Source organism: Neopelma chrysocephalum, unplaced genomic scaffold (genome assembly GCF_003984885.1).
Source record: "Neopelma chrysocephalum unplaced genomic scaffold, ASM398488v2 Primary Assembly neopelma1_23, whole genome shotgun sequence".
Lineage (NCBI taxonomy): Eukaryota > Metazoa > Chordata > Aves > Passeriformes > Pipridae > Neopelma > Neopelma chrysocephalum.
In genome coordinates, this window is record NW_020897691.1 from 20793185 (window position 1) to 20819454 (window position 26270).

The 26270-nt window shown below is 38.4% G+C and overlaps 2 protein-coding genes across 2 annotated transcripts in view; one reads left to right on the plus strand and one right to left on the minus strand.

The window, feature by feature from the left end:
* Window positions 1-4819, minus strand: part of GJE1 (gap junction protein epsilon 1) — a 17176-nt gene extending 12357 nt beyond the window's left edge. Inside the window, exon 1 of the mRNA XM_027689713.1 lies at window positions 4815-4819. The gene's annotated coding sequence lies outside the window, so the exon portion shown is untranslated. The remainder of the gene's footprint in view (window positions 1-4814) is intronic.
* NMBR (neuromedin B receptor) overlaps window positions 1-20403 on the plus strand; it is a 21730-nt gene extending 1327 nt beyond the window's left edge. Inside the window, exons 2-3 of the mRNA XM_027689701.1 lie at window positions 13481-13829; window positions 16161-20403. Coding sequence (XP_027545502.1) covers window positions 13481-13829; window positions 16161-16562 — 751 coding nt within the window. The 3' untranslated portion in view covers window positions 16563-20403. The remainder of the gene's footprint in view (window positions 1-13480; window positions 13830-16160) is intronic.
* Window positions 20404-26270: the final 5867 nt, after the last annotated feature.

Sequence of the window (26270 nt, forward strand, 5' to 3'; positions counted from 1 at the left end):
GGAAGAAACAAAGAGCTGGATCCCCAATTTTTCCTCCCAATTACTGTGAATGGGTACTTAAGGAATTTATAACAACTGAGTGCCTGTTGGACTTTGCTTCAGCCTCTGAAAGACAAAATCATGCAGTGTAATTGCAACCTTAAATTAAATGAAATTATATTTCTTCTGTTATCTAAGCAGGGTTTTTTTAAGTCAGAAATGAAAATATTTAATTCCCTCTCCATAGAAATTACCCCATTTTATTTTGTTGGGTTTTAAACTGAGCCACTGCATTATATTGGTGCATGATGTGAAGTCTTGAGTTTAGTGATATATCTTCACAATTACAGTAATGTTTCTTTAAAACTTTTAATCCTTTTTTTAATAGGATCTTGTTGTAATTTTTTTTTTTTTGCTAATTCAGTAAATTGTTTGATTACACCTGAGGATAGTCTTCAGCAGACATAAATTTCAATTGTATTTGAATCAGGACTGAACATACTTGTCTATAAAGACTTCATAACTTATGAAAATTGGTTATATTTTTTAAATAATAGCTTCCAAAACATACCTTAAAGTGAACACCTGTAACACTCTGATTAACTCAGTTAAAGAGTATGTAAAAATTTGTCCTTAAAGAGCCAAGGAAACCCTGCAATGCTCTTTCTGCCTTATTTGCAGTGCTTAAAATTATGATTGTGGTATCTTATTTGAAAAGGGAAGAAGTTGTTTGTAGTGGAGATCATCTCCCAGTGAAATGTAATGTGAGAGAATGCCAGTGATTTAAGGATTCATTCATTTGCTTTTTATATGGATTTGGAGCACTCATTGTTTGATCTTTCCATATACTTTTATATCCTTCCTTTAATATCAGTAAAGATTCAAGAAGTAATAATGCTGAATCTGTTTACACTGAAAGCATTTAGAATTGCACATACCAGAAAACAGCTTCGGTTTGTGCGCTGACATCATATAAGCTCATAATAAATACATTCCTCTAGCATTTTGGAGTCTGCAGTATATACCAATGTCAGAAATGGTTTTTACTAGGAGTTAAACAACTCTGTTTCTTTAAACTCTGCAATTTTATTTTTGGTTACTGAGAAAAAAAGCATTTATTTTCCAGTCAGAAGATCAGCCACTGACTTCGGAGACCAGTCTCCTAGGGGCCCAAGATATTGCTGAGTGAACTTGGCTGAATGTCAGTGGCGTTTGAGTTGGAATCACATCTACTTTTTTTTGTATGACACTTGAGTTGAACTAGAGGGTCCACTGGTGTGGAGGGGTTTGCATCACACTAATCTGTAGCCTGATCCTAACATGTGTCATCTTGGCTAGATCAGTTATAGGTAATTATGCTGGCAGATCAGGAGTGGTGGCAGCATCCTGCACCCAAGAGGTGCTGAGGAGGTGAGGCCTGGCTGGGTGCAGTGTTTTCTCCAGATAAGTGAATCTAACATAGTATGTTTGTACACAGTGATGTCACTACACAGGCTCCATTATAATCCAGTACATATTTGGTCTGATACACGTCTTCTCTGTCTCTTTCACAGATAATGCTAGAAGTACATTTTAATATATGATAATTAAAGCCTTTCCTGCTTTTTATTCCCTGTTGCCATGGGACTGTATGGAATGCCAGACATTGATTCCACTAAGGAACAGATTTAGGAATATTTAGAATTCTTTGCAACATGCCTGCATGAATTAGGATAAGGGAGATTGCCTTGGTTTCCACAGTGTAATTAGTACTTATTGCTTATGTGGAAATTCTGCATGATGGTTTACATGTATGTTCATACATTTAACAGAAGCAGCTACAGAAGCTATAAACTCTGAATGACTGTTACCAACAAACTGAAGATTTAAGGAAGAAAAAATAGTACTAGTTGCATATATATATTTTCTAAAGTTGCTTTATTTCATATGGATTTTTGTCACAGAAGTCCCTTTCAGCATCAGTAATGCTTTCTGTCTGACAAACATGCACCTTTTAACTGGAAGCTTCATTATCTTGTACTGAGATGGTTTGAGTTTTGTTTTGGGTTTGGGGGTTTTTTTGTGTGTGTACAAACATGATATGTAATTTTTAACAATTCTTCCCAGACTTCCCTAGAGCACACTTGGAAACTGAAATTAGCAGCACACAGCATAGGTTGCTGCCCACCCCCATCACAGGAATAGAAGTTGGTTCTTCCCATCCCTGAACTCCTGATGGCCTGACTGACCAGGGAGTGGTGCCCAGATGCAGCCCCACACATGTTGGGGCAGAGAGGGATGGGAGGTCAGCAGTAGTGGTGGGGATGGTGGCGGCAGAGATGATGCACTGGTGGTGCAGGGTGTTGGTGTCAGAGCAGGTTGCGATCTCCCTCTCCTATGGTGTGGGGAAGGCAGCATAGGAGCTGTGCTGCTGAGCCAGGCATCCCATCTCACTGCCACACAGGAGATGTGTAGGGACAGCACCCCCGCCCCTCATGGCCACTCTTCTCTATTGTGGAGAAACCAGATCACATCTGGAAATGTTAATATTTCTCTGGTTTATAAAACCAAGGAAAAAAGAGAAGGTGAATTACAGAAAGAGAAAACCTAGTAATTACAGTGCATGACAAATGAAAAAAGGAAAGGGACCGAAGGACAAAAATATACAAAACAACAGAATAAAAGGAACTAAGGGCACCATAGGGCAGAACACCCCCAATAGCACTCAGCACACCCTGAAAGTGCCCACAGGGCTGATGTGAAGGCCAGGGATGCACTTCCTAAAGATGTGATAGGACAAGGAATTAAAAATGGGGTCTCTGATGAGCTTGTTTCTCCAGGGTCCATGGACTGCAGTTTTGACCAGATCTAAAGGATGTTGCTGAGAAAGTCCCGGGACTTGGTGTGGTCTTTGATAAGGAGGATAAAAATAAAGAGGTGAGAAGTGTTGCCAGAGGGACTGCAGCATGATACACATGAAGAAAATGTGTGCCAATATCTCCTCATTGCAAAAAAGGGCAGAAGCCACAGATAAATCTGACTTGGACCATCCCATGAACTTGTTCACTACTCCAAGGAGTGCCTTTCCAGTTTATGTCCATGGTGGCCCATGCAGTTAGCTCAGAATGCAAACTGGGCCCATGAGGCTCCTCACTCTCTTCTCAGGGTAAGAGGTCTTGCTGCTTTGTTCCTGGGAAGGAGTCTAGGTACGGCAAGGACCTGTTCCTGGTAAGGAATCCAGGTAGGGTAAGGACATGGACAGCAAGAACAGAAAGGTGTTTCCAAGGTGCTTTTCAGAGCTAGAGGTCTGAATGACACATAACCTTGGTGTGGAGTGGTGGCTGGAAAAGCTCAGGAGGCAGTGAATTAAGAGTAACAATGTGCGCCTTTGGCCATTACTGCATTATTGTGTGGTACCCACAAAACGCCAAGACACTGGAGTAAACTTTGAAGGTAAGTGTCTTCAAACAGCTCTAGATTTGTCCCACATAGTCTTTCCTTTTCTCCTTGGCTGTGGTTTATACCTCATTTTTTATGTAATCTGTAAAAATAGGATTAAATTTAATTCTGCTACTTTTCCTACATTGAATTTTCTTTCTAATGAAGGATTTAAGTGTGTTAGCTCAAATGCAGTCCTGCTACACTCTAATGGAGACAGCAAAGCTAAACTTACCCTGCTGCAGTTAAAATAGCATCTTCTTTGCTTTCTTTCTAAAAAGTGTGACATAAAGACACCTTTGATGAGACAAATACTTGACTAACCAGGTAAGAGTTTGAAAATTTAAATTCATACTTAAATAACTAAACACAGTGCCTGAGGTGTTTAAAATGAATCTATAGATTTGCATAGCTAAACTATTTGATCCTTCTTTTGTTTGTTTGTTTTATTTCTTTGTTCATTTGCTTTAAATGTGTAAGATTGCAATCTGTATTTTTAAAACTGTAAAAAGGCTCAAAAATGGTTTTTGCAAGTTTACTATTTATGTGATTACTTCTGATGACAGTTGATAACAAAATCCATTTTGGCTCAGTTTGCATGTCTATTGTCTCCCATTTTTGGGGAGACTAAGGAAGTGTTTTGAAGATATTCAGAAGTGTAAAAAGCTGCACTAATAACTCCTTTAGGTTTTTCATTAGTAATAGCACCTTAATAAAAATTTCTTTTTACTCTTTTCAGAATTTACTTACAGTTTCTTCTTTTGTTATGGAAGATGCTGATTCAACCTGAAATACTGTTATTGGAGAAATGTGAAATCCTCATTTCTTGTTACAGGTGGTGGTACAGGTGTACAGGTGGTGCTTCACCTTGCAGGTGAAGCAGGAAAGTGGACATGATTTCCTTTTGAGCTCTAATAGCTGATATTCAGGGATTAAACAGCCTTTACAAGGAAAGTAGTATTAAATGACATCTTGAAAATTACCTACAATTAACTGAAGAATAAAGAAAAAAAATCAAAGGTAAAATGAAAGATTATCTGTATAAGAGAAAAACTGTATATAGTAGATGGGAAAGTAGAAGTATGAAATCTTCTTAGAAACATACACTTGAGGTAAATATATTGAATGAATGAATCACTGAAGAACATTAAAATAAATCACAGTCCAGATGTTTCTCTCACTGTAGGCTGTAGCAATATGGTTATAATTACACAATAACAGGCAAAGCAAAAGAAAAATAAGAGTCATTTGGCAAGCTTTGTCTGTCACATTTTTTCAATTTGTGTTTTAGTTTATGTGTGCCAACTTGATTTACAAAATAAACCTTGCTAAAACGCCTTTGTCAAGTTAAACAGTGAAGCCTGTTCTCACCTATCTCCACTCTAAAATGTTCTTATTAATTTATATTCATTTTATACAGATCGAAAGAATATGATGGCAGATATTTCAGAAGAAACAAAAGGGATGTCAGAAAACTCCCACAGAACACTGCAGAAAGAATTTTATGTCTGGAGTAGGTTAAGGAGTTAACTATTCTAGGGAGGGTAATATTGTCCAAGCCAGGCAAGTCAAATCAGCTGTTGGAGAAATTCCACTTATGTCTGTCTTTACACAGCTGAAAATGATTTTTCAGTAAATAACATTTTCTTCCCAAGTTAGGCAACTGTTTCTCAAACTTCATGCAGACACTTACACCTGTTAAACTCCTGCCTTTGTGCCTGTGTCCTGTGTGTGCTCTTCAACTCATACAGAAGCAGCTTAGACAGAGGATGGCAAAGTGAGAAATGGCTGTGATGTTTATCCTGGTCAGTGATCAATGCAGTGGCTATGTTGTGCTGGCAACAGCCAGCTTGGCTTTGACTAATGCAAATGCCAGTGTCCAGTAGCCTTTCACAGGCCGCAACCTAAACCCTGAGAGACAGTTTCAAAAGCATCCCTCCTGTTTCCTGCTTCTTTGATCAATTCAGTAAAAGCCTGTGCTGGGGACAGACAAAATAGGTGCTAAACAGCAGATCCAGCCCAATTCTTACCAAGCATGTAAATCTCCATTCATTTATTTTATCTGTTTACCTCTTGCCGTGACATGGTACACAATTACCTTGTATATTACATTGCAACAGGTTAATACAAATCGAACTGTTGGAATCCTCAAGTCTGCAATTGTCATGTCCTTAGAAATTATGTCAAAGATCAAGCATGCTCTACCAATGCTTTCTTTAGGGAAAAGCTTTTACATGTTTACTGTGATGATAAATTTGTTAGAGAATAAATAATAGATATCTTTTATATGTGTGCGGAGTGATGGAACTCTCAAATATCCTCCTGAAAAGGGATAATTTAATTGAGTCCTCATTTTAAATAGTTTAATTATAGAAGAACTTCTGTATTTATCATATGAGTTTTGCTGCAGAACCATTCTTCCAGACTATATATTCCTGGTGCTAAATTATTTTTATGTGTTTTTATATGTACTAATGAAACAAGGTATATGCAGTCACAATCCCTAGGTCTAGACATGTATCTGCACTACGAAATTCTAAGTCTATGCTGAGATTCAGCCAAGTTTGACAGTGTAATTACAAATGGCAAGTAAGTTATTACTAGTTCATGAAATTTGTGGAATGTATGAGGAAACCTCCTTTGGTGTCCATTAAAGAGAAGTGTGTTTTGGCATTAGCTTCACACAACTTGTCAGATATCAGAGAAAATAACCAAGAGACAAACAACCCCCATGAAGCTTGGTGTAATTACATCTGCTGCATACAGGCTTGTATATTTCCAGCTTTGCGTGAGCATATATACAAATAAAATTGTGGTGTGTGTACAAACATGAAAGAAATGGATTATTCGATATGTTGTCATTGTATCTCATATGATTTTGTTTTTTCCCGCCCATGACTATCCCAAATATGGTTTCATTTTTTTCCAACTGATTTTCACAGTATTTTTTCTAAAATAGCGTCATATTTGTGTTTTGGCTCCAAGTTTGTCTGATTGTTTGTATTTTAAGGATTGCTATATTCATTTTTTCCTCTGTGATTTTTTTAATCTTCCCTTTTTTTCCATGGTGTGTACTTGTTTTTTCCATCTACACTGATTTCAGGGTAGACTAAGAATAGAAGTTGCAAATGAAACTGAACTGGAATTTTTTTTAAAAATCGCAGAGTGGAGCCTTCTAGATGATAATACTAGAGCAAAAAAATGAAGCTAGTGCTTTTTGAATTTAGAAATTAGAGATTTGGGGTCTAAATTCTCAAATAGTAAAATCTAAGTCTGTTCTAGATATATTAATAGAGGTTTGGTTATTTAATTCTTCCTGGCTTGTAACATTTCTGAAAATCATCTGACCATGTGATGTTCTCTGCAATAGTATGCTATCTGCCATGGCATGGACTATAACTGAGTTCCTCAAGGAAACGTGAGAAAATGTTTTGTAACAGCAAAACTTTTATAAAGGTAAACTGGCACTGAACATAGTTTACACTCAGGATTTCTGCTTCCAGGAACTTTAGTGTCTGTGACTGATATTTTTATTGACCTTCTGCTCCATCAGTGATGATTTTGTGAGATCTTCTTCATTCAAGTATGTATAGATATTGTTGCTGGGAGACATGTAGTAAGCATATCGTGAATATGCAGATAAGCATGCATCTCTATCTCATCAATCTAAAGGTAGGGATATCAATGGAATTTGGATCAAGCCCATTTGGAGATACAGGTTTCTCTTTTCTCAAAGTCCTTTGACCCTTAAAGTTTCAGAACTTCCAAACTCTGAAAGGATAAAACAAGATTAGTTCTAGTTTTCCAGTTTTGTTTTGTTTTTTTTTAATGGAGAGCAGAGAATGAGTGAACAAAGCCAAATAGTAGGTAAGGTGTCTTACCTCCACATTGCAATGCCTAGTGTCTAGCCTAGGCGCTGACTTTGCCCTCTGCCTCTCCACCCCTCCAGAGCAGAATCCAAAATCCAGAATCCCAAATTAGCGTTGGAATGAGGTAAATGCTCCAGAAAGGCAATAAAAGCCAAGAGAATACACATGCTAAACTACCTTGTACTTTAAGAATACGGTTCTCTCCTTACAAGTGAGATGTTAATTTTGAGCCTCTGTCTAGCAGGCCTGATCAATGACTCTTTGACACCCTGGCTGAATGAATGGCTCCATTTTGTTCTTGGAGAGGCAGGTACCAGAGCTGCCTTTGCCATGGCAGTTTTGTGAAGGTTAGTGATTTTGGTGTGCTCCAGTCATTATTTAAACACAACTTTGAGATCAGGCTCCTTAGCTTTTCTGTGCTTAGCTACAGGATCCTAATGAAGCTTGGATGCAAACTAAGTAGGTACAATCCTGGCATGCACAGCAGGGGAAATACAACTGCTTGCTTAGTTTAGAAGTCAAGAAAGAATGTGCACAGCAGGTTGGAACGGGCCAACCATTGTGCAAGGCTTCTGGATAATGTTTTTGGGACCAGGCACCTGAAAGTGTGTGGGGTTTTTGCCATACACATAAATATGTTTGCGTATATTTATGTTATATGTATATATGTATTTATATACTCACAAACCCATATTCAACAGTACCAAAGCATAGGCCTGAGCACTGGAAGTCAGCCATTTGTCAAACAGTTGTTAGAGCAGTTCATGGTGTGGTTTTCACCTGGGTCAATCAATATTCTCCTAAACAATTTCTAGGCATGATCCAGTATTAAACACAAGCCCAGAGGCCACTACCAATAGAAGTGTAAACTGCCTAATTTTGTTGGAAGTGGTGGTCTCATATTGGGATATTAAAGAGTTGAACTAGTCGTGGATGTCCAGCCAATGCCACTTGTCCTCCAGGCCTAAGAAAAGACTCTAGCACTATTTAGTTTGCTCATATAAATGTAGCATAAGTCTTTATTAGATTACATTCATGTTTGCTTGTCTCATCTCATCTTGTCTCTCCTCTCTTTTCTCTAAGTAGAAACTTAGAGAAACTGCAACTCTAATGAACACCTATTTGTCTGTCTTAAGATATGTGAACAAATGTTGATGAGTGACTTGGAGTTATCAAACTTAAATATAAATTTACTGGGAATACTGACATATATGAACTTTTCTGAATAATAGCCACTGAAACAATTTACTAATTTTCCTTTCAGGAGGAGAATTGAAGAAATTACTGATGGTGCTTTTAACTATTGCAGTTATAAATAAATGGCTTTAGAGAAGTGGAAGTAAAAATCCAGATTGTGGGCAATGAGTTAGCATTGCAAGATTTGTACAAGGTTGGAAGAAGCATAGTTAGCTAATGTGAGGTGAATAGCAAGAGGAAGAAGTAGCAAGACAAGAAAAAATAAAAAGAAAATTTCTTCTCTGATACACTGAGTGGACAGGACAGGTAATATATTTCATGCAGAAACACCCATCATCCTGGGAAACTTCTGTTTTGATTGTTTTCAAGGTGGAGAAATCATCAACCAAGAGTTTAAATTAGACTTTTTTGTTGAAGCATTATTGATAGCTTTTTGGCTCAACAGAGCATATTTCTATAGTAGAAAACTTTTTTGCCTTGGGAAAATCTTGGGATTTTCCCCTTAAGAAACACAAAACACATGTCATTGACATTCACTCTAAGTGTGTTTACACATGGTCTGCTAGTCTTCATTTCAAATACTGTTCATTATATTCAGAGATGCTCATTCCTGAGTGAATGCAATTCTCTGCCTTTAAGAGATAAGCACAGAATAAAAATATTGGGACTATCTGTGGAAAAAAAAGATTAAGATATCACTTTTGCATTGCAAGAATTTGTAAGAATAAAATAGAATAAATGCAAATTTCAGACAGTTTGTCTGTTGTGAAAGAAGTTCCCACAACAGTGGACATCAAATGATCCCATATTGTTCTCGGCTAGATAAATTGTTCTCCTCTTAATTATTGAGCTGGAGTTGAGTCAATTGAACTGCCATACAAGGAAAAGGACTTTGGTCCCATCCAAAATTTCATTCTACTGTAGTGGAATGGACACGGTATTTGTGTTTTCAACAAATACTGACCATACAGCTATGTTTTATATTCAGGTATGTTTTATGTTGTTAGGTTTTTTGTGTTTGAAATCACCATGCAGTGACACAATAAAAGATTATCACATGAATGGCTTTGGTAAATGACTGTAGTTTTCAGGAAGTGCAATACTATGGCACAGCAACATCACTTAAAAAAACTTATTTATGATAAGGCAAATTATACCAACCCCTCCAGCTTCAGGATTGAAATGAAAATTAAAGCAAAATAATATGGATTCACCCTGCCTGAATTGTGTCTCTCCTTGCTTTATGACACTTCATTATTATATTTATTTTCATTGTGATGGCATGTAGAAAACTAGGTTATAAATTAGGGTCCTATTTGTGATAGGTGCTATATAAACAGGAACAAGAAAAAAGTCCTTGATCTGAAGGATTTTTAAGAAATGACAACAGACAATCCAGAATCAAAAGGGCAAGGAGATATTGTGGCAATTTTGATTGGAATCATTGGCTGTTATCTTAGTCCAGTGGCTGCCTAAGTGTTGTCTTGTTGCTTCGTGGTTTTTTTTTTTTTGTTTTTAAGGCCATCACAACTCAGTACTCTAGAAAAGGAAGCAGCAATGTAATGGAAAGACAGCTTAGGTCTAAGCATGGAGCAGCTTCTTTTGAAGTCAAGTGTGTGGGAGGGAAATAGCATTGTGGAAGCAGCAGAGACAGGAACAGAGCTTTCCATTATAGTTTGAAGCTGATAAGTACCTTTACAAATGGCTTTGAAAACAAAGGTTAGGACAATAAGATAGATTGGTGTTTATAAAGTAGCAACATGTTATAATGCTGGAGGAAGAGGATATTCTTTTCATCAATTTTTTGGGGTTGTGTAGAAGGGAGGAGATTGCTTTCTATTGAAAAAACACTATACAAACAAAACCAATCTGCAGAATGAGAATGGGCAAGTTTGTGCTTGTGTCTGTTGGCAGAAACCACAGCTCCAAAGAAAGGAAGTGTTTCCTGAGTTGGGGTCTCTTTGTCAGCAGTTATAATGATAAAGGATATAGGAAGACAGAATTTACATGAAGGTTTCTAATTAAAACCAAATGCATATTTATGAATATTTCCTGAACTTCACGTAAATCTATAATTTGCTTTTTTTCCATCAGTGAAGTAAAGGAAAAGATGGGTTTATTTACTAATTTGACTAATTTGCACCTTTGCTCAATTTACTGTTTTTTTTTAATTGACGGAAAATATGTTTTTTTTTAATTTGAATGGTTGGTGGTATGTTTTAGCCTTACATTGGTTTTATACAAAGGAAGAGGTTGTACGTTCACTTTGGGAGCACTTCTTATTTCATTCAGTTTACATTTGATTTTATCTGTAACCTGTCTCTTTCTACTCTATATCTTTGCAAAAATATGAACAAGATGACAGATTTTGTACAGCACTTAGTGTCTTTTTCTTCTCATTGACACTGAGTACTGTGAAGAGCTGAGCCCTAGGAAGAAGAAGGACACTTGTAGTCAGTAAAGTAAAGAGTAGAATAAAAGAAGGTTTTTTTGTACTAAACTCAGCTGTTTTGTGAAAAGGGGCACTTTGCTCCAATGCCTTCCAACTTGGAGTCAGTCATAGCTCAAGGAAAAGCATGAGATTTTGCTGAAACAGCAGTATATGCCAAAGTAGAAATATATGCCACGTCTTTTTCTAATGTGAAGACTTCTGAAAAGGTTAACTAGAGATTAACTAGACCAAATGCTAAAACAATTATTTGTGATACAGTCATTGTCTTGGGTCATAGGGCTGTGGTCAAAATAGTTTGAAGCAATGCAATGGGAAAGAAAAGCTAAAAATAATCTGTAGTACAATATATTATTTTTTTCCAGTGCCCTCCCCATGTCCCAAAGACCCCAAACCAGCTCTTCCCAAAAAATGTAAAGTTTTTTAAAAATGAGCAGATGTAAGGACTTGACGTCACCTCAGTTGAATGAAATGAAATAGAGGATCTGTCTCTGTGTAATGAAATCAAGGTGGACAGCAATAGGAAGCAATTATTGAATAATAAGGTCACAGTTTGTGTTAGGTAGTATTCATGCTTTGTGAAGAAGCTTCTGTCCTTCTTATGGCAGTATAAAGGATTTCTTTACACCTTGGTGTCCAGGGAGTTTCTCATTGTGTGTTAGCAGAAATGGTAAACATAAATTAACAAAGACAGTTTGCTGAGTTTCATTTTCTACTGCATAATATGGGTGAAGATACAGTAAAAATCTTTCTGAATTCAGAGAAGATATGCACATAAATAGCCATTATTTTCAATTATTTAGTGATAAAAAAAATTATCACAATTCTGAGACAGAGGATTCCAAGGCACATTTTGACTCAAATATTCTCAGAAGAAAAGGTACCAAGACAGTGCTCTGCTCCAGACATTTTCATGGCATAGCCAGCTGCAGTGCTGATTGCCAGCAAACTCAAAGTTGCTGTGTGGTGGTACAGCTTTAATCGAAATTTCATCAAATATCTGCTCATGGTGTTGAGAAGCTATGAACTACCTGTCAGGACCTGCAAATTAGCCATAAAGGATATCTGGGATCACAACTCCATTTCCCAGCAGTCCCTTCAGCAACTATGTTATATTTGGGTATAAACTAACCCTTGGAAAGTATTTAGACCCCTGCTCATAGCCATACATATTTAAATGTCTATATGCATGTATATGTATCTAGATGCTTGGATATGGAGTTTTATCACAAAGTGATAGGCATCTAAGTTAGAGTTCTCAGTCTAATCTCACTGTATAGCTAACAGAGAAAAATAAACACCTCGGAGTGTGATTTAATGCACCTGAAATCTGAATCACTCTTTGAAAGTATATCTCCACTGACTAGAAAGACCTGAAGATGGATGAAGTTATGTACCTGAAGTATGAATCTCTCCTGACTCCTTTCTTCTTATCAAATTCTCCTTTAGATATTAAAGAAGAATATTTTTTCCAATTCTCAAAACTTTTGCTGTTTCAGAAAAAAAACCCAGCCATTTCAAATCACATTGAAAATAAAAACAAAAGAATTGAGAAAGCTAAAAAAAACCTTATGAGACAAAGCAACCTTCCAAATTACCGCCCCTTAGACAAACTGAAATGTTCTGTTTAAGGTTTAGTTTTTAATAAAAACATTAAAGCATAATTTACTTACATTAAAAAAAAATTAAAAAATCTAAGGAAAACATTAAGATATCCCTCATGAATTTTTCTCAAAGTATACTTGCCCTTTTAGCATGTACATTTTCTTGTGGAAAATTCCGATTTTTCTCACTTCCTGCAACGATGTTGTTTAATAAAATAATTCCTGACCAGAGTCTACCTCTGTTTGTTTACTTTACTTTGCTGCAGAGTGATATTTCCATTCTCTGCAATTCTTCCTGTTTTCATTGTAAGGGCTATGAAATTATCAATTCCACAAAGGTTTATATGTAATCATATATTATGAGACAGTTTTCCAAAATGCAGTGTAGAGCAGCAGCTTCCAACTATGGATGTGGAAATGTTTACTTTATGTAAGAGTTTAATACTTCCGTGCCGTTGGGAGTAATTTCTGCCTGACTTTATGGAGATGTATATATTCCTCTGAGGAGGATTGGGGCTATCCTAGAGTAGGAAAGCTATGGTGGCAGACAGGAAGGAGCCCTGAGCTTCAGGAGCTGAGGAAGGAAAGAAATGCTAAGTGTGTGTGTGCTGTTACAAGAGGGAGGTGGAAGTACAGAGGTAGGATGCACATTTGGAGATTTGCTGGGGGGTATTTGGAGAAAGAAAGTGTAGAGTCATGGCTGATTCTGGGCTTTCACCACACTGGCTTGGAATGGACACCTACAGCCACAGGTTATGGTGCCTCCCTCTGCCACCTCTGATGAGTATGTATACAAATAAAGGTAGAGATTAAGCGAATGCAAATTTAGGAAAGATTACAAACCCCTTGACATTTCAAATAAGAGCAAAACATATTATTTTAATCAAAAGCGTGAAGTGATCTTGTGCATCACGTGTTGAATTTGAATACCTTTTAATTTGCATCTGCATTTTGATCAATTTCAGGTACAAAGCAATTGTAAATCCCATGGACATCCAGACCTCCAGTGCAGTGCTATGGACCTGTCTTAAAGCCATTGCCATCTGGGTAATCTCCACGCTCCTGGCAGTTCCTGAAGCAGTGTTCTCCGAACTGGCTCACATCAATGACACAGATAATGCCACTTTCACAGCGTGCATACCATACCCCATGACAGATGACATGCACCCAAAGATCCATTCTGTGCTGCTTTTCCTTGTATATTTCCTTGTGCCTCTTGTGATTATTAGTATCTACTACTATCATATTGCAAAGAGTTTAATAAAAAGTGCTCACAACATCCCTGGAGAATACAGTGAGCATTCCAAAAGACAGGTAAGCACTTTGCTTTTTACATCCTGTTGAAAGATTTGTGTTTTGTATACACTTATAAATGAAAGTAAAGGAATTATAACACCCAAATAGTTGGATTTTACAGAAGACAAGTTCAGTTTCCACATGAACTAAGACAAGGATTATCTGAAAAATCTCCTCATTTTCACAATTACTCAGTATTAAGCCCAGTATGTAAATTAATATGACCAAGGAAAAATATAAATTCAGTGCCATCAATCCACATTCCTAACAGTAAGTGACATTGGTACATGTGCTTGTATGTGCTGTTATTTTAACCATTACTTGTGTTCTTACTAAAGAATGATGTTTTGTGGAGTTAATGTAGACAGGCTTCACTTGTCTCTATAGGCAGCCATTTTGGGAAAGAAATCTTTGAGAATTGTCCCTCTTTTATTTGTACTTGGAAATGAGAAAACTGATAAGCAGGGAAAATTTATGTAGGAAATCTAAGGTCTTCTCAGACCAAGGAGTGTTGAAAAGATGAACACAAAGCATTAACTGATTATTTTTTGACTTTCTTAGTAGATCTTCCTTGGATATAATCCTAAACTCTCACTTTTCTACTCTTGGTATAGATTCTGTATACCTTTGAGACAAAGCTTTATAAAATGCTGGACAAAGCCATCTTCCCTGTAAGGCACAGGAAGCAGTAAGATAGCAACATTAGCAGGAACATGTCTATATACAAACACAAGTTTTGCAGTGAAAGTGCCTTGACCACTTTGCAAAAGCATTAGTAGTGATAGAGAAAAATACTTATGCCTATTAAAACAACTTTGAATGATTTTCTCTTCCAGTGTTTTATAAAACTACTTCCATACTAACTGAAATTTCCTTGCATATATAGTATGTACATATTCATTTAAAGGAAAGACTACATTCCCTCATGTCCTTTTTGAGCAGCATTTCATTTCTACTCTGGTCTGTTTCTTGTCAAAAGTGCATACATATTAGCACTTCAGGTATTATTTTATTTTCTTGTGAAATATAGAGAGCCTTTTGGCTGAACTCTCTAGATGGAAAAAAAATGTTTAATTTATATCACATTTCTGAACTCACATGTATTTTCAAAGTAAGAACATATTTTTTCATTCTACTTTTTTTTTTCTTTTTTTTAATCTATGAGGCTCAGAAGAATAGAAAATTCTGGTATACTTATGTGTCTTCCAGCAAGGGGAAATAAATTCAGACTGTTGCTATCAAATCATGTTTCTTTAGGCCAAGTGTAAAATTCACTCTGCCTCTGCACCTTTTAGTTTGCTCTTGCAATCTGAGTGCAAATGCTACCAAATTGAAATATTAGAGTTTTCCCATCTTTTGGGAATTCCCCACTGTTTTTTTGTTTAGATAGAGACAAGAAAACTGCTTAAAGATTAATTTCACAAATTTTGAAATCCTGTTAGAATAAATTTGCTTCACTTTTTTTTCCAGAAAATTGAGCAGAGCTAGAAAACTTTCCTGCATTTGCAAAATTTTCATACCTTATATACATAATAAATCTTTTAGGAGGAATATGAAGAAACTTTCTACCTCTCTTTGGTACCTTCTACCTGTCCAGCTTATATCTCTCTCTCACTTTGCATTCACTGTGTAGGCTCATATCTTGCCAAATTTTCAGCCATTCTCAGTAGCGTCACTATAATCCATTATAGATTAGTACTGAAATTAAGGTACATTTCATGTCATTATTGAAGATTTAATGGAAGCTTTCACTTTACCCTGGAATTAAGATGCTATATACTGTGTAATGCAGTTTTGGTGGTTTCTCTAGGAGAGAGGGGCAAGCTGAGGCACTTCAGGAAAAACAATGGGATACAAATATATATGTACATCAATATAGAATGGCTAACACCCTAGTAATGTCTCTACATTTCATTCACAATGTCTCTAGATTTTAAAGCCAACAGTTTCTAAATAGCTTTCTAACTAAAACTTAAGTTTCAAGCCAAGCACTGAGATCTCATCAGAAAGGATTACGATTCATGGCATCCTTTGGTGCTTACTTTCAGGCTAAAAGCCAATGTTTCCTTGGGTCATGAATCAGTCTTGCTGTGTATATTGTATAGAAAGAGCAACCTTGTGTAACTGCAAACAGCTAGGATCTTTCACTGAAAGTAAACTGAAAGTGGGAAAGGAAAGTAAATGAGATGGAACAAGTAATTCAGCCCCTGAAGGAGGCATTTTTACTGGCCTTACTTATGATAGTTGTTGAAGCTAATATAAAGCAAAATACTACATGTTTTAATCAAGTCTGTTATGTGGAGTAGTTCTATTCGTTGTTGTTCATTTGGGTTCTCTTCATCTTTTTAGATGGAAACTCGGAAACGTCTGGCAAAAATTGTTCTAGTTTTCGTTGGCTTCTTTGCTATCTGCTGGTTTCCTAACCATGTGCTATACATGTACCGATCTTTTCATTACAATAAGATTGATCCATCAACAGGACACATGGTTGTTACCTTAGTGGCCCGAGTGCTAAGCTTCTGCAATTCTTGTGTCAACCCATTTGCATTGTATTTTCTCAGTGAGAGTTTCAGAAGGCATTTCAACAACCAGCTTTGCTGCAGGAAGAAAGCTCAGCAAGAGAGATCTGCCAGCTACTTGCGCAACTCTTCTGCCATTCAAATGACTTCCCTGAAAAGCAATACCAGGAACACAGTAACTACCATGACACAACTGAATGGGCACAACTTGAAACAAGAAATGTCATTATGATTTAATATGTGTAATTTTTGACTGTGAAACAAATCTGAACATTTTCTTTGCAGTTTGTAACTCACTTTTGGCTCTCGTGATTAGACTGACTAAGTACTCAAAATAGAGGTTCTCTCAAAGTCTGGCCAGTATCAGATTATCTCACACCTAGTCTGACTCTTAGATAGAAATGAGCAGTACATTTTATTGAGAAACCAAAACTGACTGGTGTTACACTGTACTTTAAAGGACATGCTAGTATGTGTTTAACATAAAGGAAAGCAGGGTATCTGATATAATATTGCTTTAAAAAGTTCGGCTTTTCTGATTTGAAAAAATACATATTTTCAACTGAATATTGATCCAGGCTTATGTTTTACTCTAATAGATTTTGCATTATTTTAGCTGTGTGGTATCTACAAACATTGCTCATTAAGACTGTTAGGCATTTTGGACTCAATTAAAGGGCCATTGCAACACATAAATTCTAGTTTCAGATAAAAAATATTCAAGTATCAAGTGCCAGATCTTTACCTCATTGAAATCCACCTTGTTTGTTCACTTTGGTAGACATACATGATGAGATTTTACTCTTTGAAGCTTCTGTTTGCTACTGAGGTCAGAGGTTTATCTGCTAAAGTTTCATTCTTTTCATGGTTAACATCTCAAAAGAAAAATGTATGCAACATGCAGGTTTTCTAGAACTCAGTGTCTGAAAGCTCATTTCTCTGACTGTTAAGACTGTGGCACCATTGGTTTAGAGTTTCTACATGCTATATATTTGCTGCTAACTGATGTTGTTGATACCAGTACACAGCTAAGAAGGATGCTAAGTGTATTGGGAGGGTTGAACATTCAAGAAGGTAAAATTCTGAGTGGCTTCACAGGGGTTCTGTGGCAAGTCTTCATACAGCTCAGCACAGTCTCAGAGTGCAGAACCCAGATTAATACCAGACAAAACCAAGCTGAAGGATACCATGCAGGAGCGCACTCAACATACTCTGATCACTAATGATCATCCAGACCATGGGCCAGACAAATCCTAGTCTGAAACAACCCCCAGCTAATGAAACATGGGTGGCTGGCATGAGTAGCTGGCATTGGTTGCTCAGTACCAGCTGTTTGCTTTCTGTGTTTAAAGCACATGTCTTATGAGGAGTTGCTGAGTGAGCTGGGGTTATGTAGTCTGGAGAAAAGGAGGCTCAGGGGGACCTTATCAGTCTCTACAACTCTGTGAAAGGAGGCTGAAGCCAGGTGGGGGTGAGTCTCTTCTTCCAAGTAATAAGTGACAGGCCGAGAGGAAATAGCTTCAAGCTGTGTCAGGGAATGTTTAGATTAGATATTAGGAAAAATTTTTTCGCTGAAAGGGTGGTCAGGTGTATTAGAATAGGCTACCTAGATAAGTGCTGGAATCACCATCCCTGGAAATGTTCAAAAAGTGTGTGTATATATCAGTTGGGGATACGGTTTAGCGGTGAACATGGCGATGCTAGGCTAATGGTTGAATGCGATGATCCTAGAGGTCCTTTCTAATTTTAACTATCTTGTGATTCTATTCTGTCTTCTAGATCTACTCCTCATGCACACAGTTTACCAGTCTCAACAAAGCTCCGGTACTGTTGAAAATCTGACACTTTTTCTTTTCCTGAAGGCCCATGTGCATAAATTGTCAATGCGCTTCTGAAAATCCTATCTGAGCTGCCCAAAAAAATGATTTTCAAATGTTTTTGTTAGTCATTCCAGCGCCATGGGCAGCATACGTCTTTGTCATTATTCCTAGGAGGACATTTTCAAGGTACATGGTCAGTGCAGACCTGGGATTAAAACAACTGGGAATGCTGTGTAAGGCTCTAGTACCAATTACCATCATGTCCAGAACAAATTTGCTAGGAGGATCTACTCCTCTTTTTTTTCAGTCACAGATCTCTGCTAGGGATACCCCATGCAAAGCTTGCAAAACTGCCCTTCAGATCTCAAGAAAGCAAGAAGTTCAGCCCTAAAAGAATACATTTTTTAAAAACTTTTTTTAATCAGTTCACATGCCAACACAGGTAGTCAACTAGGCAAAAAGATTGAAACATATTTCTGCTGCTCATGCAAGGCTGTTCATATAAAAGCTTCGGGGGGGAGTCAGAGCTGATTCCCCCTTACACAGCTGCACGGTGTCAGATGAATAATTATTCTCAAGCCAGGTGAGAGGCTAGCTGGGGCAGGGTTTTTTTTGTGTCTGAGCTTCAGAGAGAAAATGCTCACAGTGTCCTTCTTAGGAGAAGGGGCAGTAATGGCAGATAAGGGCACCTTGTGCAATTGTTTTGTTATGGCCATTTCATAAGCCAAATGTAATTTTAAATACCTTTTTCTTTGAAATTGGATGGAACTGCGCCAGCACAGATCTCTCTGTCACAACATTGTATCCTCGACTTCTGCAGTGACTTGTCTAAGGTGAATACTAGAAAGTACACCAGAAATTTAGATTGGATTTCAGAATTAGTTTCTGGCCTTATAATTTCAAAACCTGGAGTGCTAATGCAGTGTAGCAACTCACTGTTCCTTTTGTCCTTATTTATGCACTTGCACTTATTTAGTTCTGTTTGTAACTGTGGAACCATCAGAAGTTCAAAATTCCTTTCTCAATTCCCCTGTCTTCAAGACTAGCCATACCCCTACCCCAATTTTTAAAGCAGCAAGAAGTTAAACTGATGTAATCTGTACATGATTTAGCTAATTATCTGAGAAAAAAATCCCCAGTTGTTACCATTCAACAGGGAAAGTAACAGATTGAAGTTTTTAATGTCAACCAGCATGGTCCAGCTGGATGGACCTATAGGGTGATGTAATGTAGTTAAAGTTGTGCGCAGCATTCAAATCAGAAAACTTACGAAGTTCCGTGTAGATCAGCTCCATACTACCTGCTCTAGCTGATTGCAGTTGCCTTGTGGCTTCAGTGGCTCCTTGGAAGGCTTTACACAAAGGAGCCAGTTGATTCGAACTTGTAAATCTATGTGTAAAGGTTTAGAAAATTGTCACCCTGTCGTGGTTTAGGAATGGTATTCCACAATCCAGTGTTCCCAAAGTTTTGGATTCCACACTTCTGATCGGTCTTGAATCCTTTTTGCTCACAAATATTTCACACCTGCAAAACACAAAAGCTTAATCTTCCTTTGTCAATTCTCAGTGCTGATCATTGACTGCAATCAAGTTTCCCATTCATTTGTGCTGGTTTTTTTCTGGTTCCCAGCTCCTGATTTTGTTTGGCAACTTTCTACACTGCATAGCATTTCACAGGACTTCTAAATCCATTGTGTTTTTTATTTCCTAAATGCATTTGTCTTATGTGGACATTACCAGATGATACAGGTGCCCTACCGGAAAAATAATAATCTAATTTGTAGTAGATTCGATGCTTGTGTTTGATTCATACTCTTCACTCAACATCTAAAAGTGCTGTGTGTGTTATGGACAGCATGAGCCAGCTTTCTGGCAGAACTGCAAGCTACATTATGTTTCTTTTTGTTGCGAGGGGAAGTTGTTCTAGATTATAACTCCTTCTTGTCAGGAAATCAGCACAATTTTGGTTCATTATTTCCCAGGCCTAATGCTCTAAGTCTATTTTGAGTAAGTAACCTAATCTTTATATAGCTCCTCTCAAATTCTTGTAACATGGCGTGCTGGAATTAGTTAATCTTTCTGGAGCTTCACTAGGTGTATTGCTAGCCCAATATGCACATTTTGGAAGTGTCTGTTACTGTGTTTATGTACATATTGTATACAAGTACAGCTGTATGTATAAAGCTATTTTCAGAGAACACTGCTCGCTAACAATTAAATTATTGTAGAACACATTTTATGAAGTATTTTCTTCTAACTGTAGTCAAAGAAACAAAGGAAATCTATAAATGAGATCATGTCACCTTTTCACATACTACATTTAGATCTATGCTAAAACAGTTGTTAAAATACCACCTGATTGGTTTTTTTCTGTTATGAAAACTTTCTCATTTCAGAAACATCAGTTCTTTTCTGTCTTCCTCTCCTGAATTTTGAGATGGTTTCTTTCAAACATATTTTTACAACAATTGAGAAAACTACCATCCCTTCTCAGTGTTTGAAAAAGGAGGGAATAGAGGTAATTACTGTTTCCTCAGTGTAAGACTTTTTTTTCTCTAGACTAGAGCTAGTACAGAATAAGTCTGATAGCATCTTGTCACTCCACCCTGTCAGTCATAAAAGCATTATATACACTGGTGAATTCTGAAATGTCAGTATGGTTAAATTCTCAACTGACCTGAGACACCACATTTAGTATTACACTGTGACATGATAATTATCTTCAACAAAACCACTTTGGTTACAATATGGAACAAATCTTTGCAACACACCTGCCCCCATAAATATATTTCTTAGCTCAGTCAAATAGGTTTATAGAAATTATGTCCAAGGAGTTAGCAGGGCTGATTGCGAAGTCTAGGTTTGAAGGGGGAAGGGGATAAGACCAGGCTCACTAAAGATGAGCCTAGGGGTGGCATACCTGGGATGGAGGCAAAACCATTAGCCCATTTGAAGTGCATCTACACCAGTGCACTCAGTATGGCCAGCAAGCAGGAGGAGCTGGAAGCCAATGTACAGCAGGAAAGTTATGATGTAGTTGCTATCACAGAAACATGGTGGGATGACTCTCACAACTAGAGTGCTACAATGGATAGCTATAAGCTCTTTAGACATTGTAAAAAGGGCTGGCAAAAGTCTCATGCTTGCTGACCCTTGTACTCATGGGTGACTTCAACTTGCCAGTTGTCTGCTGGAAATACAGTGCAACAGAGAGAAAGTAGTCTAGGAGGTTTCTGGAGTGTGTGGAAGACAAATTCCTAACAAAACTGGTAAATAAGCTTTCCAGAGGAGGTGCTCTAGTAGTCATGTTTTTTCTGAACAATGAAAGACTGGTGTCGGTGGTCGGTGGCCGTCTTGGGCATAGTGGCCAGGAAATGGTAGAGTTTTCAATACCAGGTGAAGTAAGGAAGAGCACCAGCAGAACTTCCACCTTGAACCTCCGGCAAGCAGACTTTGGCCTGCTTAGGACATTGATTGACAAAGTCCCTTGAGAGTCAGGGGACTTTCCTGAAGGGCAAAGGACTCCAGGAGTGCCTGATGTGCTTTAAAAAGAAATTGTTAAATATTCAGGAGCAGGCTGTCCCCACATGTGTAGAAAGACAAGTCATCAGGAAAAAAGAATGGCCTGGTTAAACAGAGAACTTAGGCTGGAATTTAGGGAAAAAAAGAGAACCTATTGTCTCTGGAAGGAGGGTTAGTTAACTTTCGAGGACTACAAGGATGGTGCAAGGTCATGTAGGGAGAAGATGAGAAGAGCCAAAGCCCAACTAGAACTTGATTTTGCTGCTACAGTTAAAGACAACAAAAAAAGTTTCTATAAATACATTGGCAGCAAAAGTAGGGTCAAGGAGTGTCTTCATCATTTGTCAAATGCAGAGAGTCAAGGAATGAGGAAAAGGTAGAGGTACTTAATGCCTTCTTTGCCTCAGTCTTCAATATCAAGACCAGTTTCCTCAGGATACCCAGCTCCCAGAGCTGGAAGTTGGTGATGGGGAGATGAGTGAAGCCCCCATAATCCAGGAGGAGATGGTTATTGACCTGCTATGCTAATTAGACACTCACAAGTCTATGGGCCCTTATGGTATCCACCCCTGAGTAATGGGAGAACTGGTGAAAGAACTTGCCAAACCAGTATTTGACTGGAAATTAGCAAAGGTAATGTCCATCTACAAGAAGGGTCGGAAGGATGATCTGGGGAACTACAGGCCTGTCAGCCTAACCTTGGTTCTGGGAAAGGTTACAGAAGAGTTCATCCTGAGTGCCATTACACAGCACATGCAGGACAACCAGGGGATCAAGCCAACATGGATTTATGAAAGGCAAGTCCTGTTTGACCAACTTTGTCCTTCTATGACAAAGTGACCCCCTTAGTAGATAAGGAAAAGACCGTGGATGTCATCTATCTAGACTTCAGTAAAGTGACACTGTCTCCAGCAGTATCCTCCTAGAAAAACTGGCTGCTCATGGCTTGGATGGGTGGACTCTCCAATGGCTAAAAAAACTGAATGGATGGCTGAGCCCAGAGAGTTATGGTGAATGGAGCTAAATCTAGTTGGCAGCCAGTTGCTAGCGGTGTTCCCCAAGGCTCAGTTTTGGGGCTGGTCCTGTTTAACATCTTTATTGATGACGTAGACATGGGAATTGAGTACACCCTAAGTAAATTTGCAGATGACACTAAGCTGGGTGGGAGTGTCGATCTACTTGATTGTTGGAAGGCTCTGCAAAGAGACTTGGACAGACTCAATTAAGGGCTTAGCACAACTGCATGAGGCATAATAAGGCGAAGTGCTGGGTCCTGTAGTTGGGTCGCAGCAATCCCATGCAGCACTACAGGTGCTACAGTCACTGTAGGAGTGACTTGAGAACTGTTCAGGAGAAAGGGACCTGGGAGTGCTGGTTGACAGCCAGCTGAACATGAGCAAGCAGTGTGCACAGGTGACCAAAATGGTCAATGGCATCTTAGCCAATATCAAGAATAGTGTAGCCAGCAGGACTAGGGAAGCGATCATCCCAACCTGCATTTGGCGTTGGTGAGGCCACACCTCGAGTACTGCATTCAGTTTTGGGTCCCTCCCTTTAAAAAGGACATTGAGGTGCTGGAGTGTGTCTAGAGAAGGGCAATGTGGTGGGTTGACCTTGGCTTGACACCAGGTGCCCACCCAGCCACTCCCCTCCCCAGCTGGATAGGGGAGAGAGTAAGATGGAAACAACCTGTGGGTTGGGATAAGGGAGTTTGTTAAAGCCAAAGCAAAGCAAAAGCTTGTGCGGGCAAAAGTGAAGCAAAATATAACAAGATTTATTCTCTACTTCCCATGAGCAGCAATGGTTGGTCACTCCCAAGAAGCAGGGCTTTGGTATGCATAATGGTTCCTCAGCAGACAACCATTGCAGACAATGAATGCCTGCCTTCCTGCTCCTTGCCTTAGCTCTTATATCTGAGCTGACGTCATATGGTCTGGAATATGCCTTTGGTCAGTTTGGGTCATCTGGCCTACTTGTGTCCCCTCCCAGGATCTTGCCTTCATTTGAGGAAGGAATGTTACAGTGCTGATGCTGTGCTCAGCAGTTGCCAAAACACTGGTGTGTTATCAACACCCTTCTAGCTACCAATGCAAAGCACAGCACTGTGAGGGCTACTGTGGGGAAATGAACTCCAGCTCAGTTAGACCCAATAAAGGCAACAAGGTTCATGGAAGGTCTAGAAAATATATCTTATGAAGAATTGTTGAGAGAGCTGGGTTTGCTTAGTCTCAAGAAGAGGAAGCTCAGAGGAAACCACATCACTCTACAACTACCTGAAAGGAGATTCTAGTGAGATGGGGACCATTCTCTTCTACTGCACCTGCAGTGAGAGGACTAGATGAAATGGCCTTAAGCTGAGACAGGGGAGATTCAGATTAGATATTAGAAAAAACTTTTTTTGCTGTTAAGGTGGTCAGGCATTGGAACAGGTTGGCCAGGGTGAGTCATAATCCCTGGAGGTGTTTAAGAAGCTTCTGGATCTGGCACTGAGTGATATGTGTTAGTATTTTAGGTTACATTGGTAGTGCTGGGTGGATGGTTGGATTCAATGATCTTAAAAGTCTCATCCAACCTTGATGTTTCTATGATTCTAAATACAAGCAAAAGGAGAGTCAATTTAGAAGTAGGAGAGAAAAATGATTTCTCATAATTTAAATGGCTTCATGTTAAGTTGAAAATTTGCAGTACATTTCTTTCTTCACTTATTTCTAAAATAAGAGTCTGTTGTACAATAGTCAGCCTTTCAATGACATCACAGCTTGACCTCACAGAATCACTGGATGCTTTTGAAAATCTACCTGCATGTTTGTAGTACTTGTAACACTCCCAGGATGCTCAATGTTACTTACTACAGGCTTCTTCCCTCTTTGAGTCTTCTCGTTCCCCTGCCTGCTACTGAGGTCCCATCTGCTGTGCCGGAAATGGTTATAGGAGAAGGAAGAATGAGCAAAAGGATAGACTAAAAAGATATGTCTTCACATGGTCTCTGCTGACTCAGATTTCCAGCATGACTGCATTTCAGCAAACACAATCTGAAAGCATAAAACTTTTAGTAGGCTAGAGGTCCCTTGGGATCTACAAGACATCTGAAATGTCTTGTGCGTGCTATGGCTCAAGAGGTGTAGCTTTCCGAAGAGATGAAATGTTTTATATTTCAAGTTATGGAAATATAAAACAAACATAGAACTAAGTACAGTTCACAAGTACATTCAGACACTTCTGGGATTGGTCCTGGTCAGTGGAGTGAAGGGGGAATTTTGACTGAAGAACTTGACTGCATGCTTTACATTAAAGCACATTCTGCAGCTGCTTAACTGGCAGGTTGGCACAAAAAGTGTATTGCTCAGACAGATCTGCTTTTGATTTCTGATTTAGACAAGTCTAATACACTTTTGACATGTTGCTTTTATTTCTAGTTGTTTCTGACTTTTTTCTGACTCCCTATTCTACTCTGTCTTGGTGGCTATCAAGAATGCAAACAAGTTCATTTTGCTTTCAATGAATAAATGACTTTAATGGCCTAAGTCAGTAGCAAAATGGCAATATACTGGAGCCAAAAATAATGTCATTGCCTTTGTTTGTTTGTTTGTTTCTTTATTTCTTGATACTATACCCTTTTAGGAGGAATAGTTGAGGATGTGTATAACATAAATTAAACTTGGATTTTGTATTACAACATGATGCACACAGAAAATTTCTATAGCATTGATTTTGAACAGAAAAGGTATAATATATGGCCATTCTTAAGTAATCTGGTGAACTGTTTTTAATCTGTCAAGAGGTGGATTTTGTTACTTCATTCTTTAAATAAAAGGAGTCATTTGTGAGTAAGAAGCCTTACATCATTAGAGGCTTACTTCATTAGTGGCTCAGTGCTCTATTGAGTCACCTTGTAGTGGATGTTTGACTCAGAAAAAATACTTCTTGAGTGAACACAAGGAGATATTAATGCTGTCTTTCTTGAGGGGGGGATGGTACCACAGCTTAGCTGGTTTTAACTCTTCATGGTTCTCAGGTGCTTTCCGAACCATTCTGTATTACTGCTGCCCAGTGCCTATGGACTACATTTCTTATGCATCTTCAACAGTCTACCTCCAGCTGACCCACTGTATAGAGTGTGAATGCAACTTGCTGCCTTAGCTTCTGTAAAGCTGGCATCTGAGACAAGATGTCCTTGCTGACATTAGCAATTTTGCAAGACCTTGCTCTATAGCAGACAGCTATTTGTACCACGTACTACTTACCTGCCTGTCACATAAGGTCCTTCTAATTTCAGTCCTCTCAAATTCTTCTCATTACATGGCCAAGGTATGTAGCAGCCTCACAGTAGCTGGGAACTGGAAAAGCAGAGCAGGAATAGGATGAAAAGATGTTTCAGCTATATCCTATTCCTTCTTGTCTTGTCCGTATATGCATAATGGAAAAACAGCTCCACCACAGGTGAATACCTTTGGAAAGCTATCTGTGCTTGATCTGTGCTCCATCTAAACTATTAACAAAAATGTCATATATATTTCAGGCACAGAAGACAAGGGTAGAGCCCCTTGTGTCTTCTCTCCATGCATTGTGACTGTCACTCTTCTCACTACAAACCCCAGA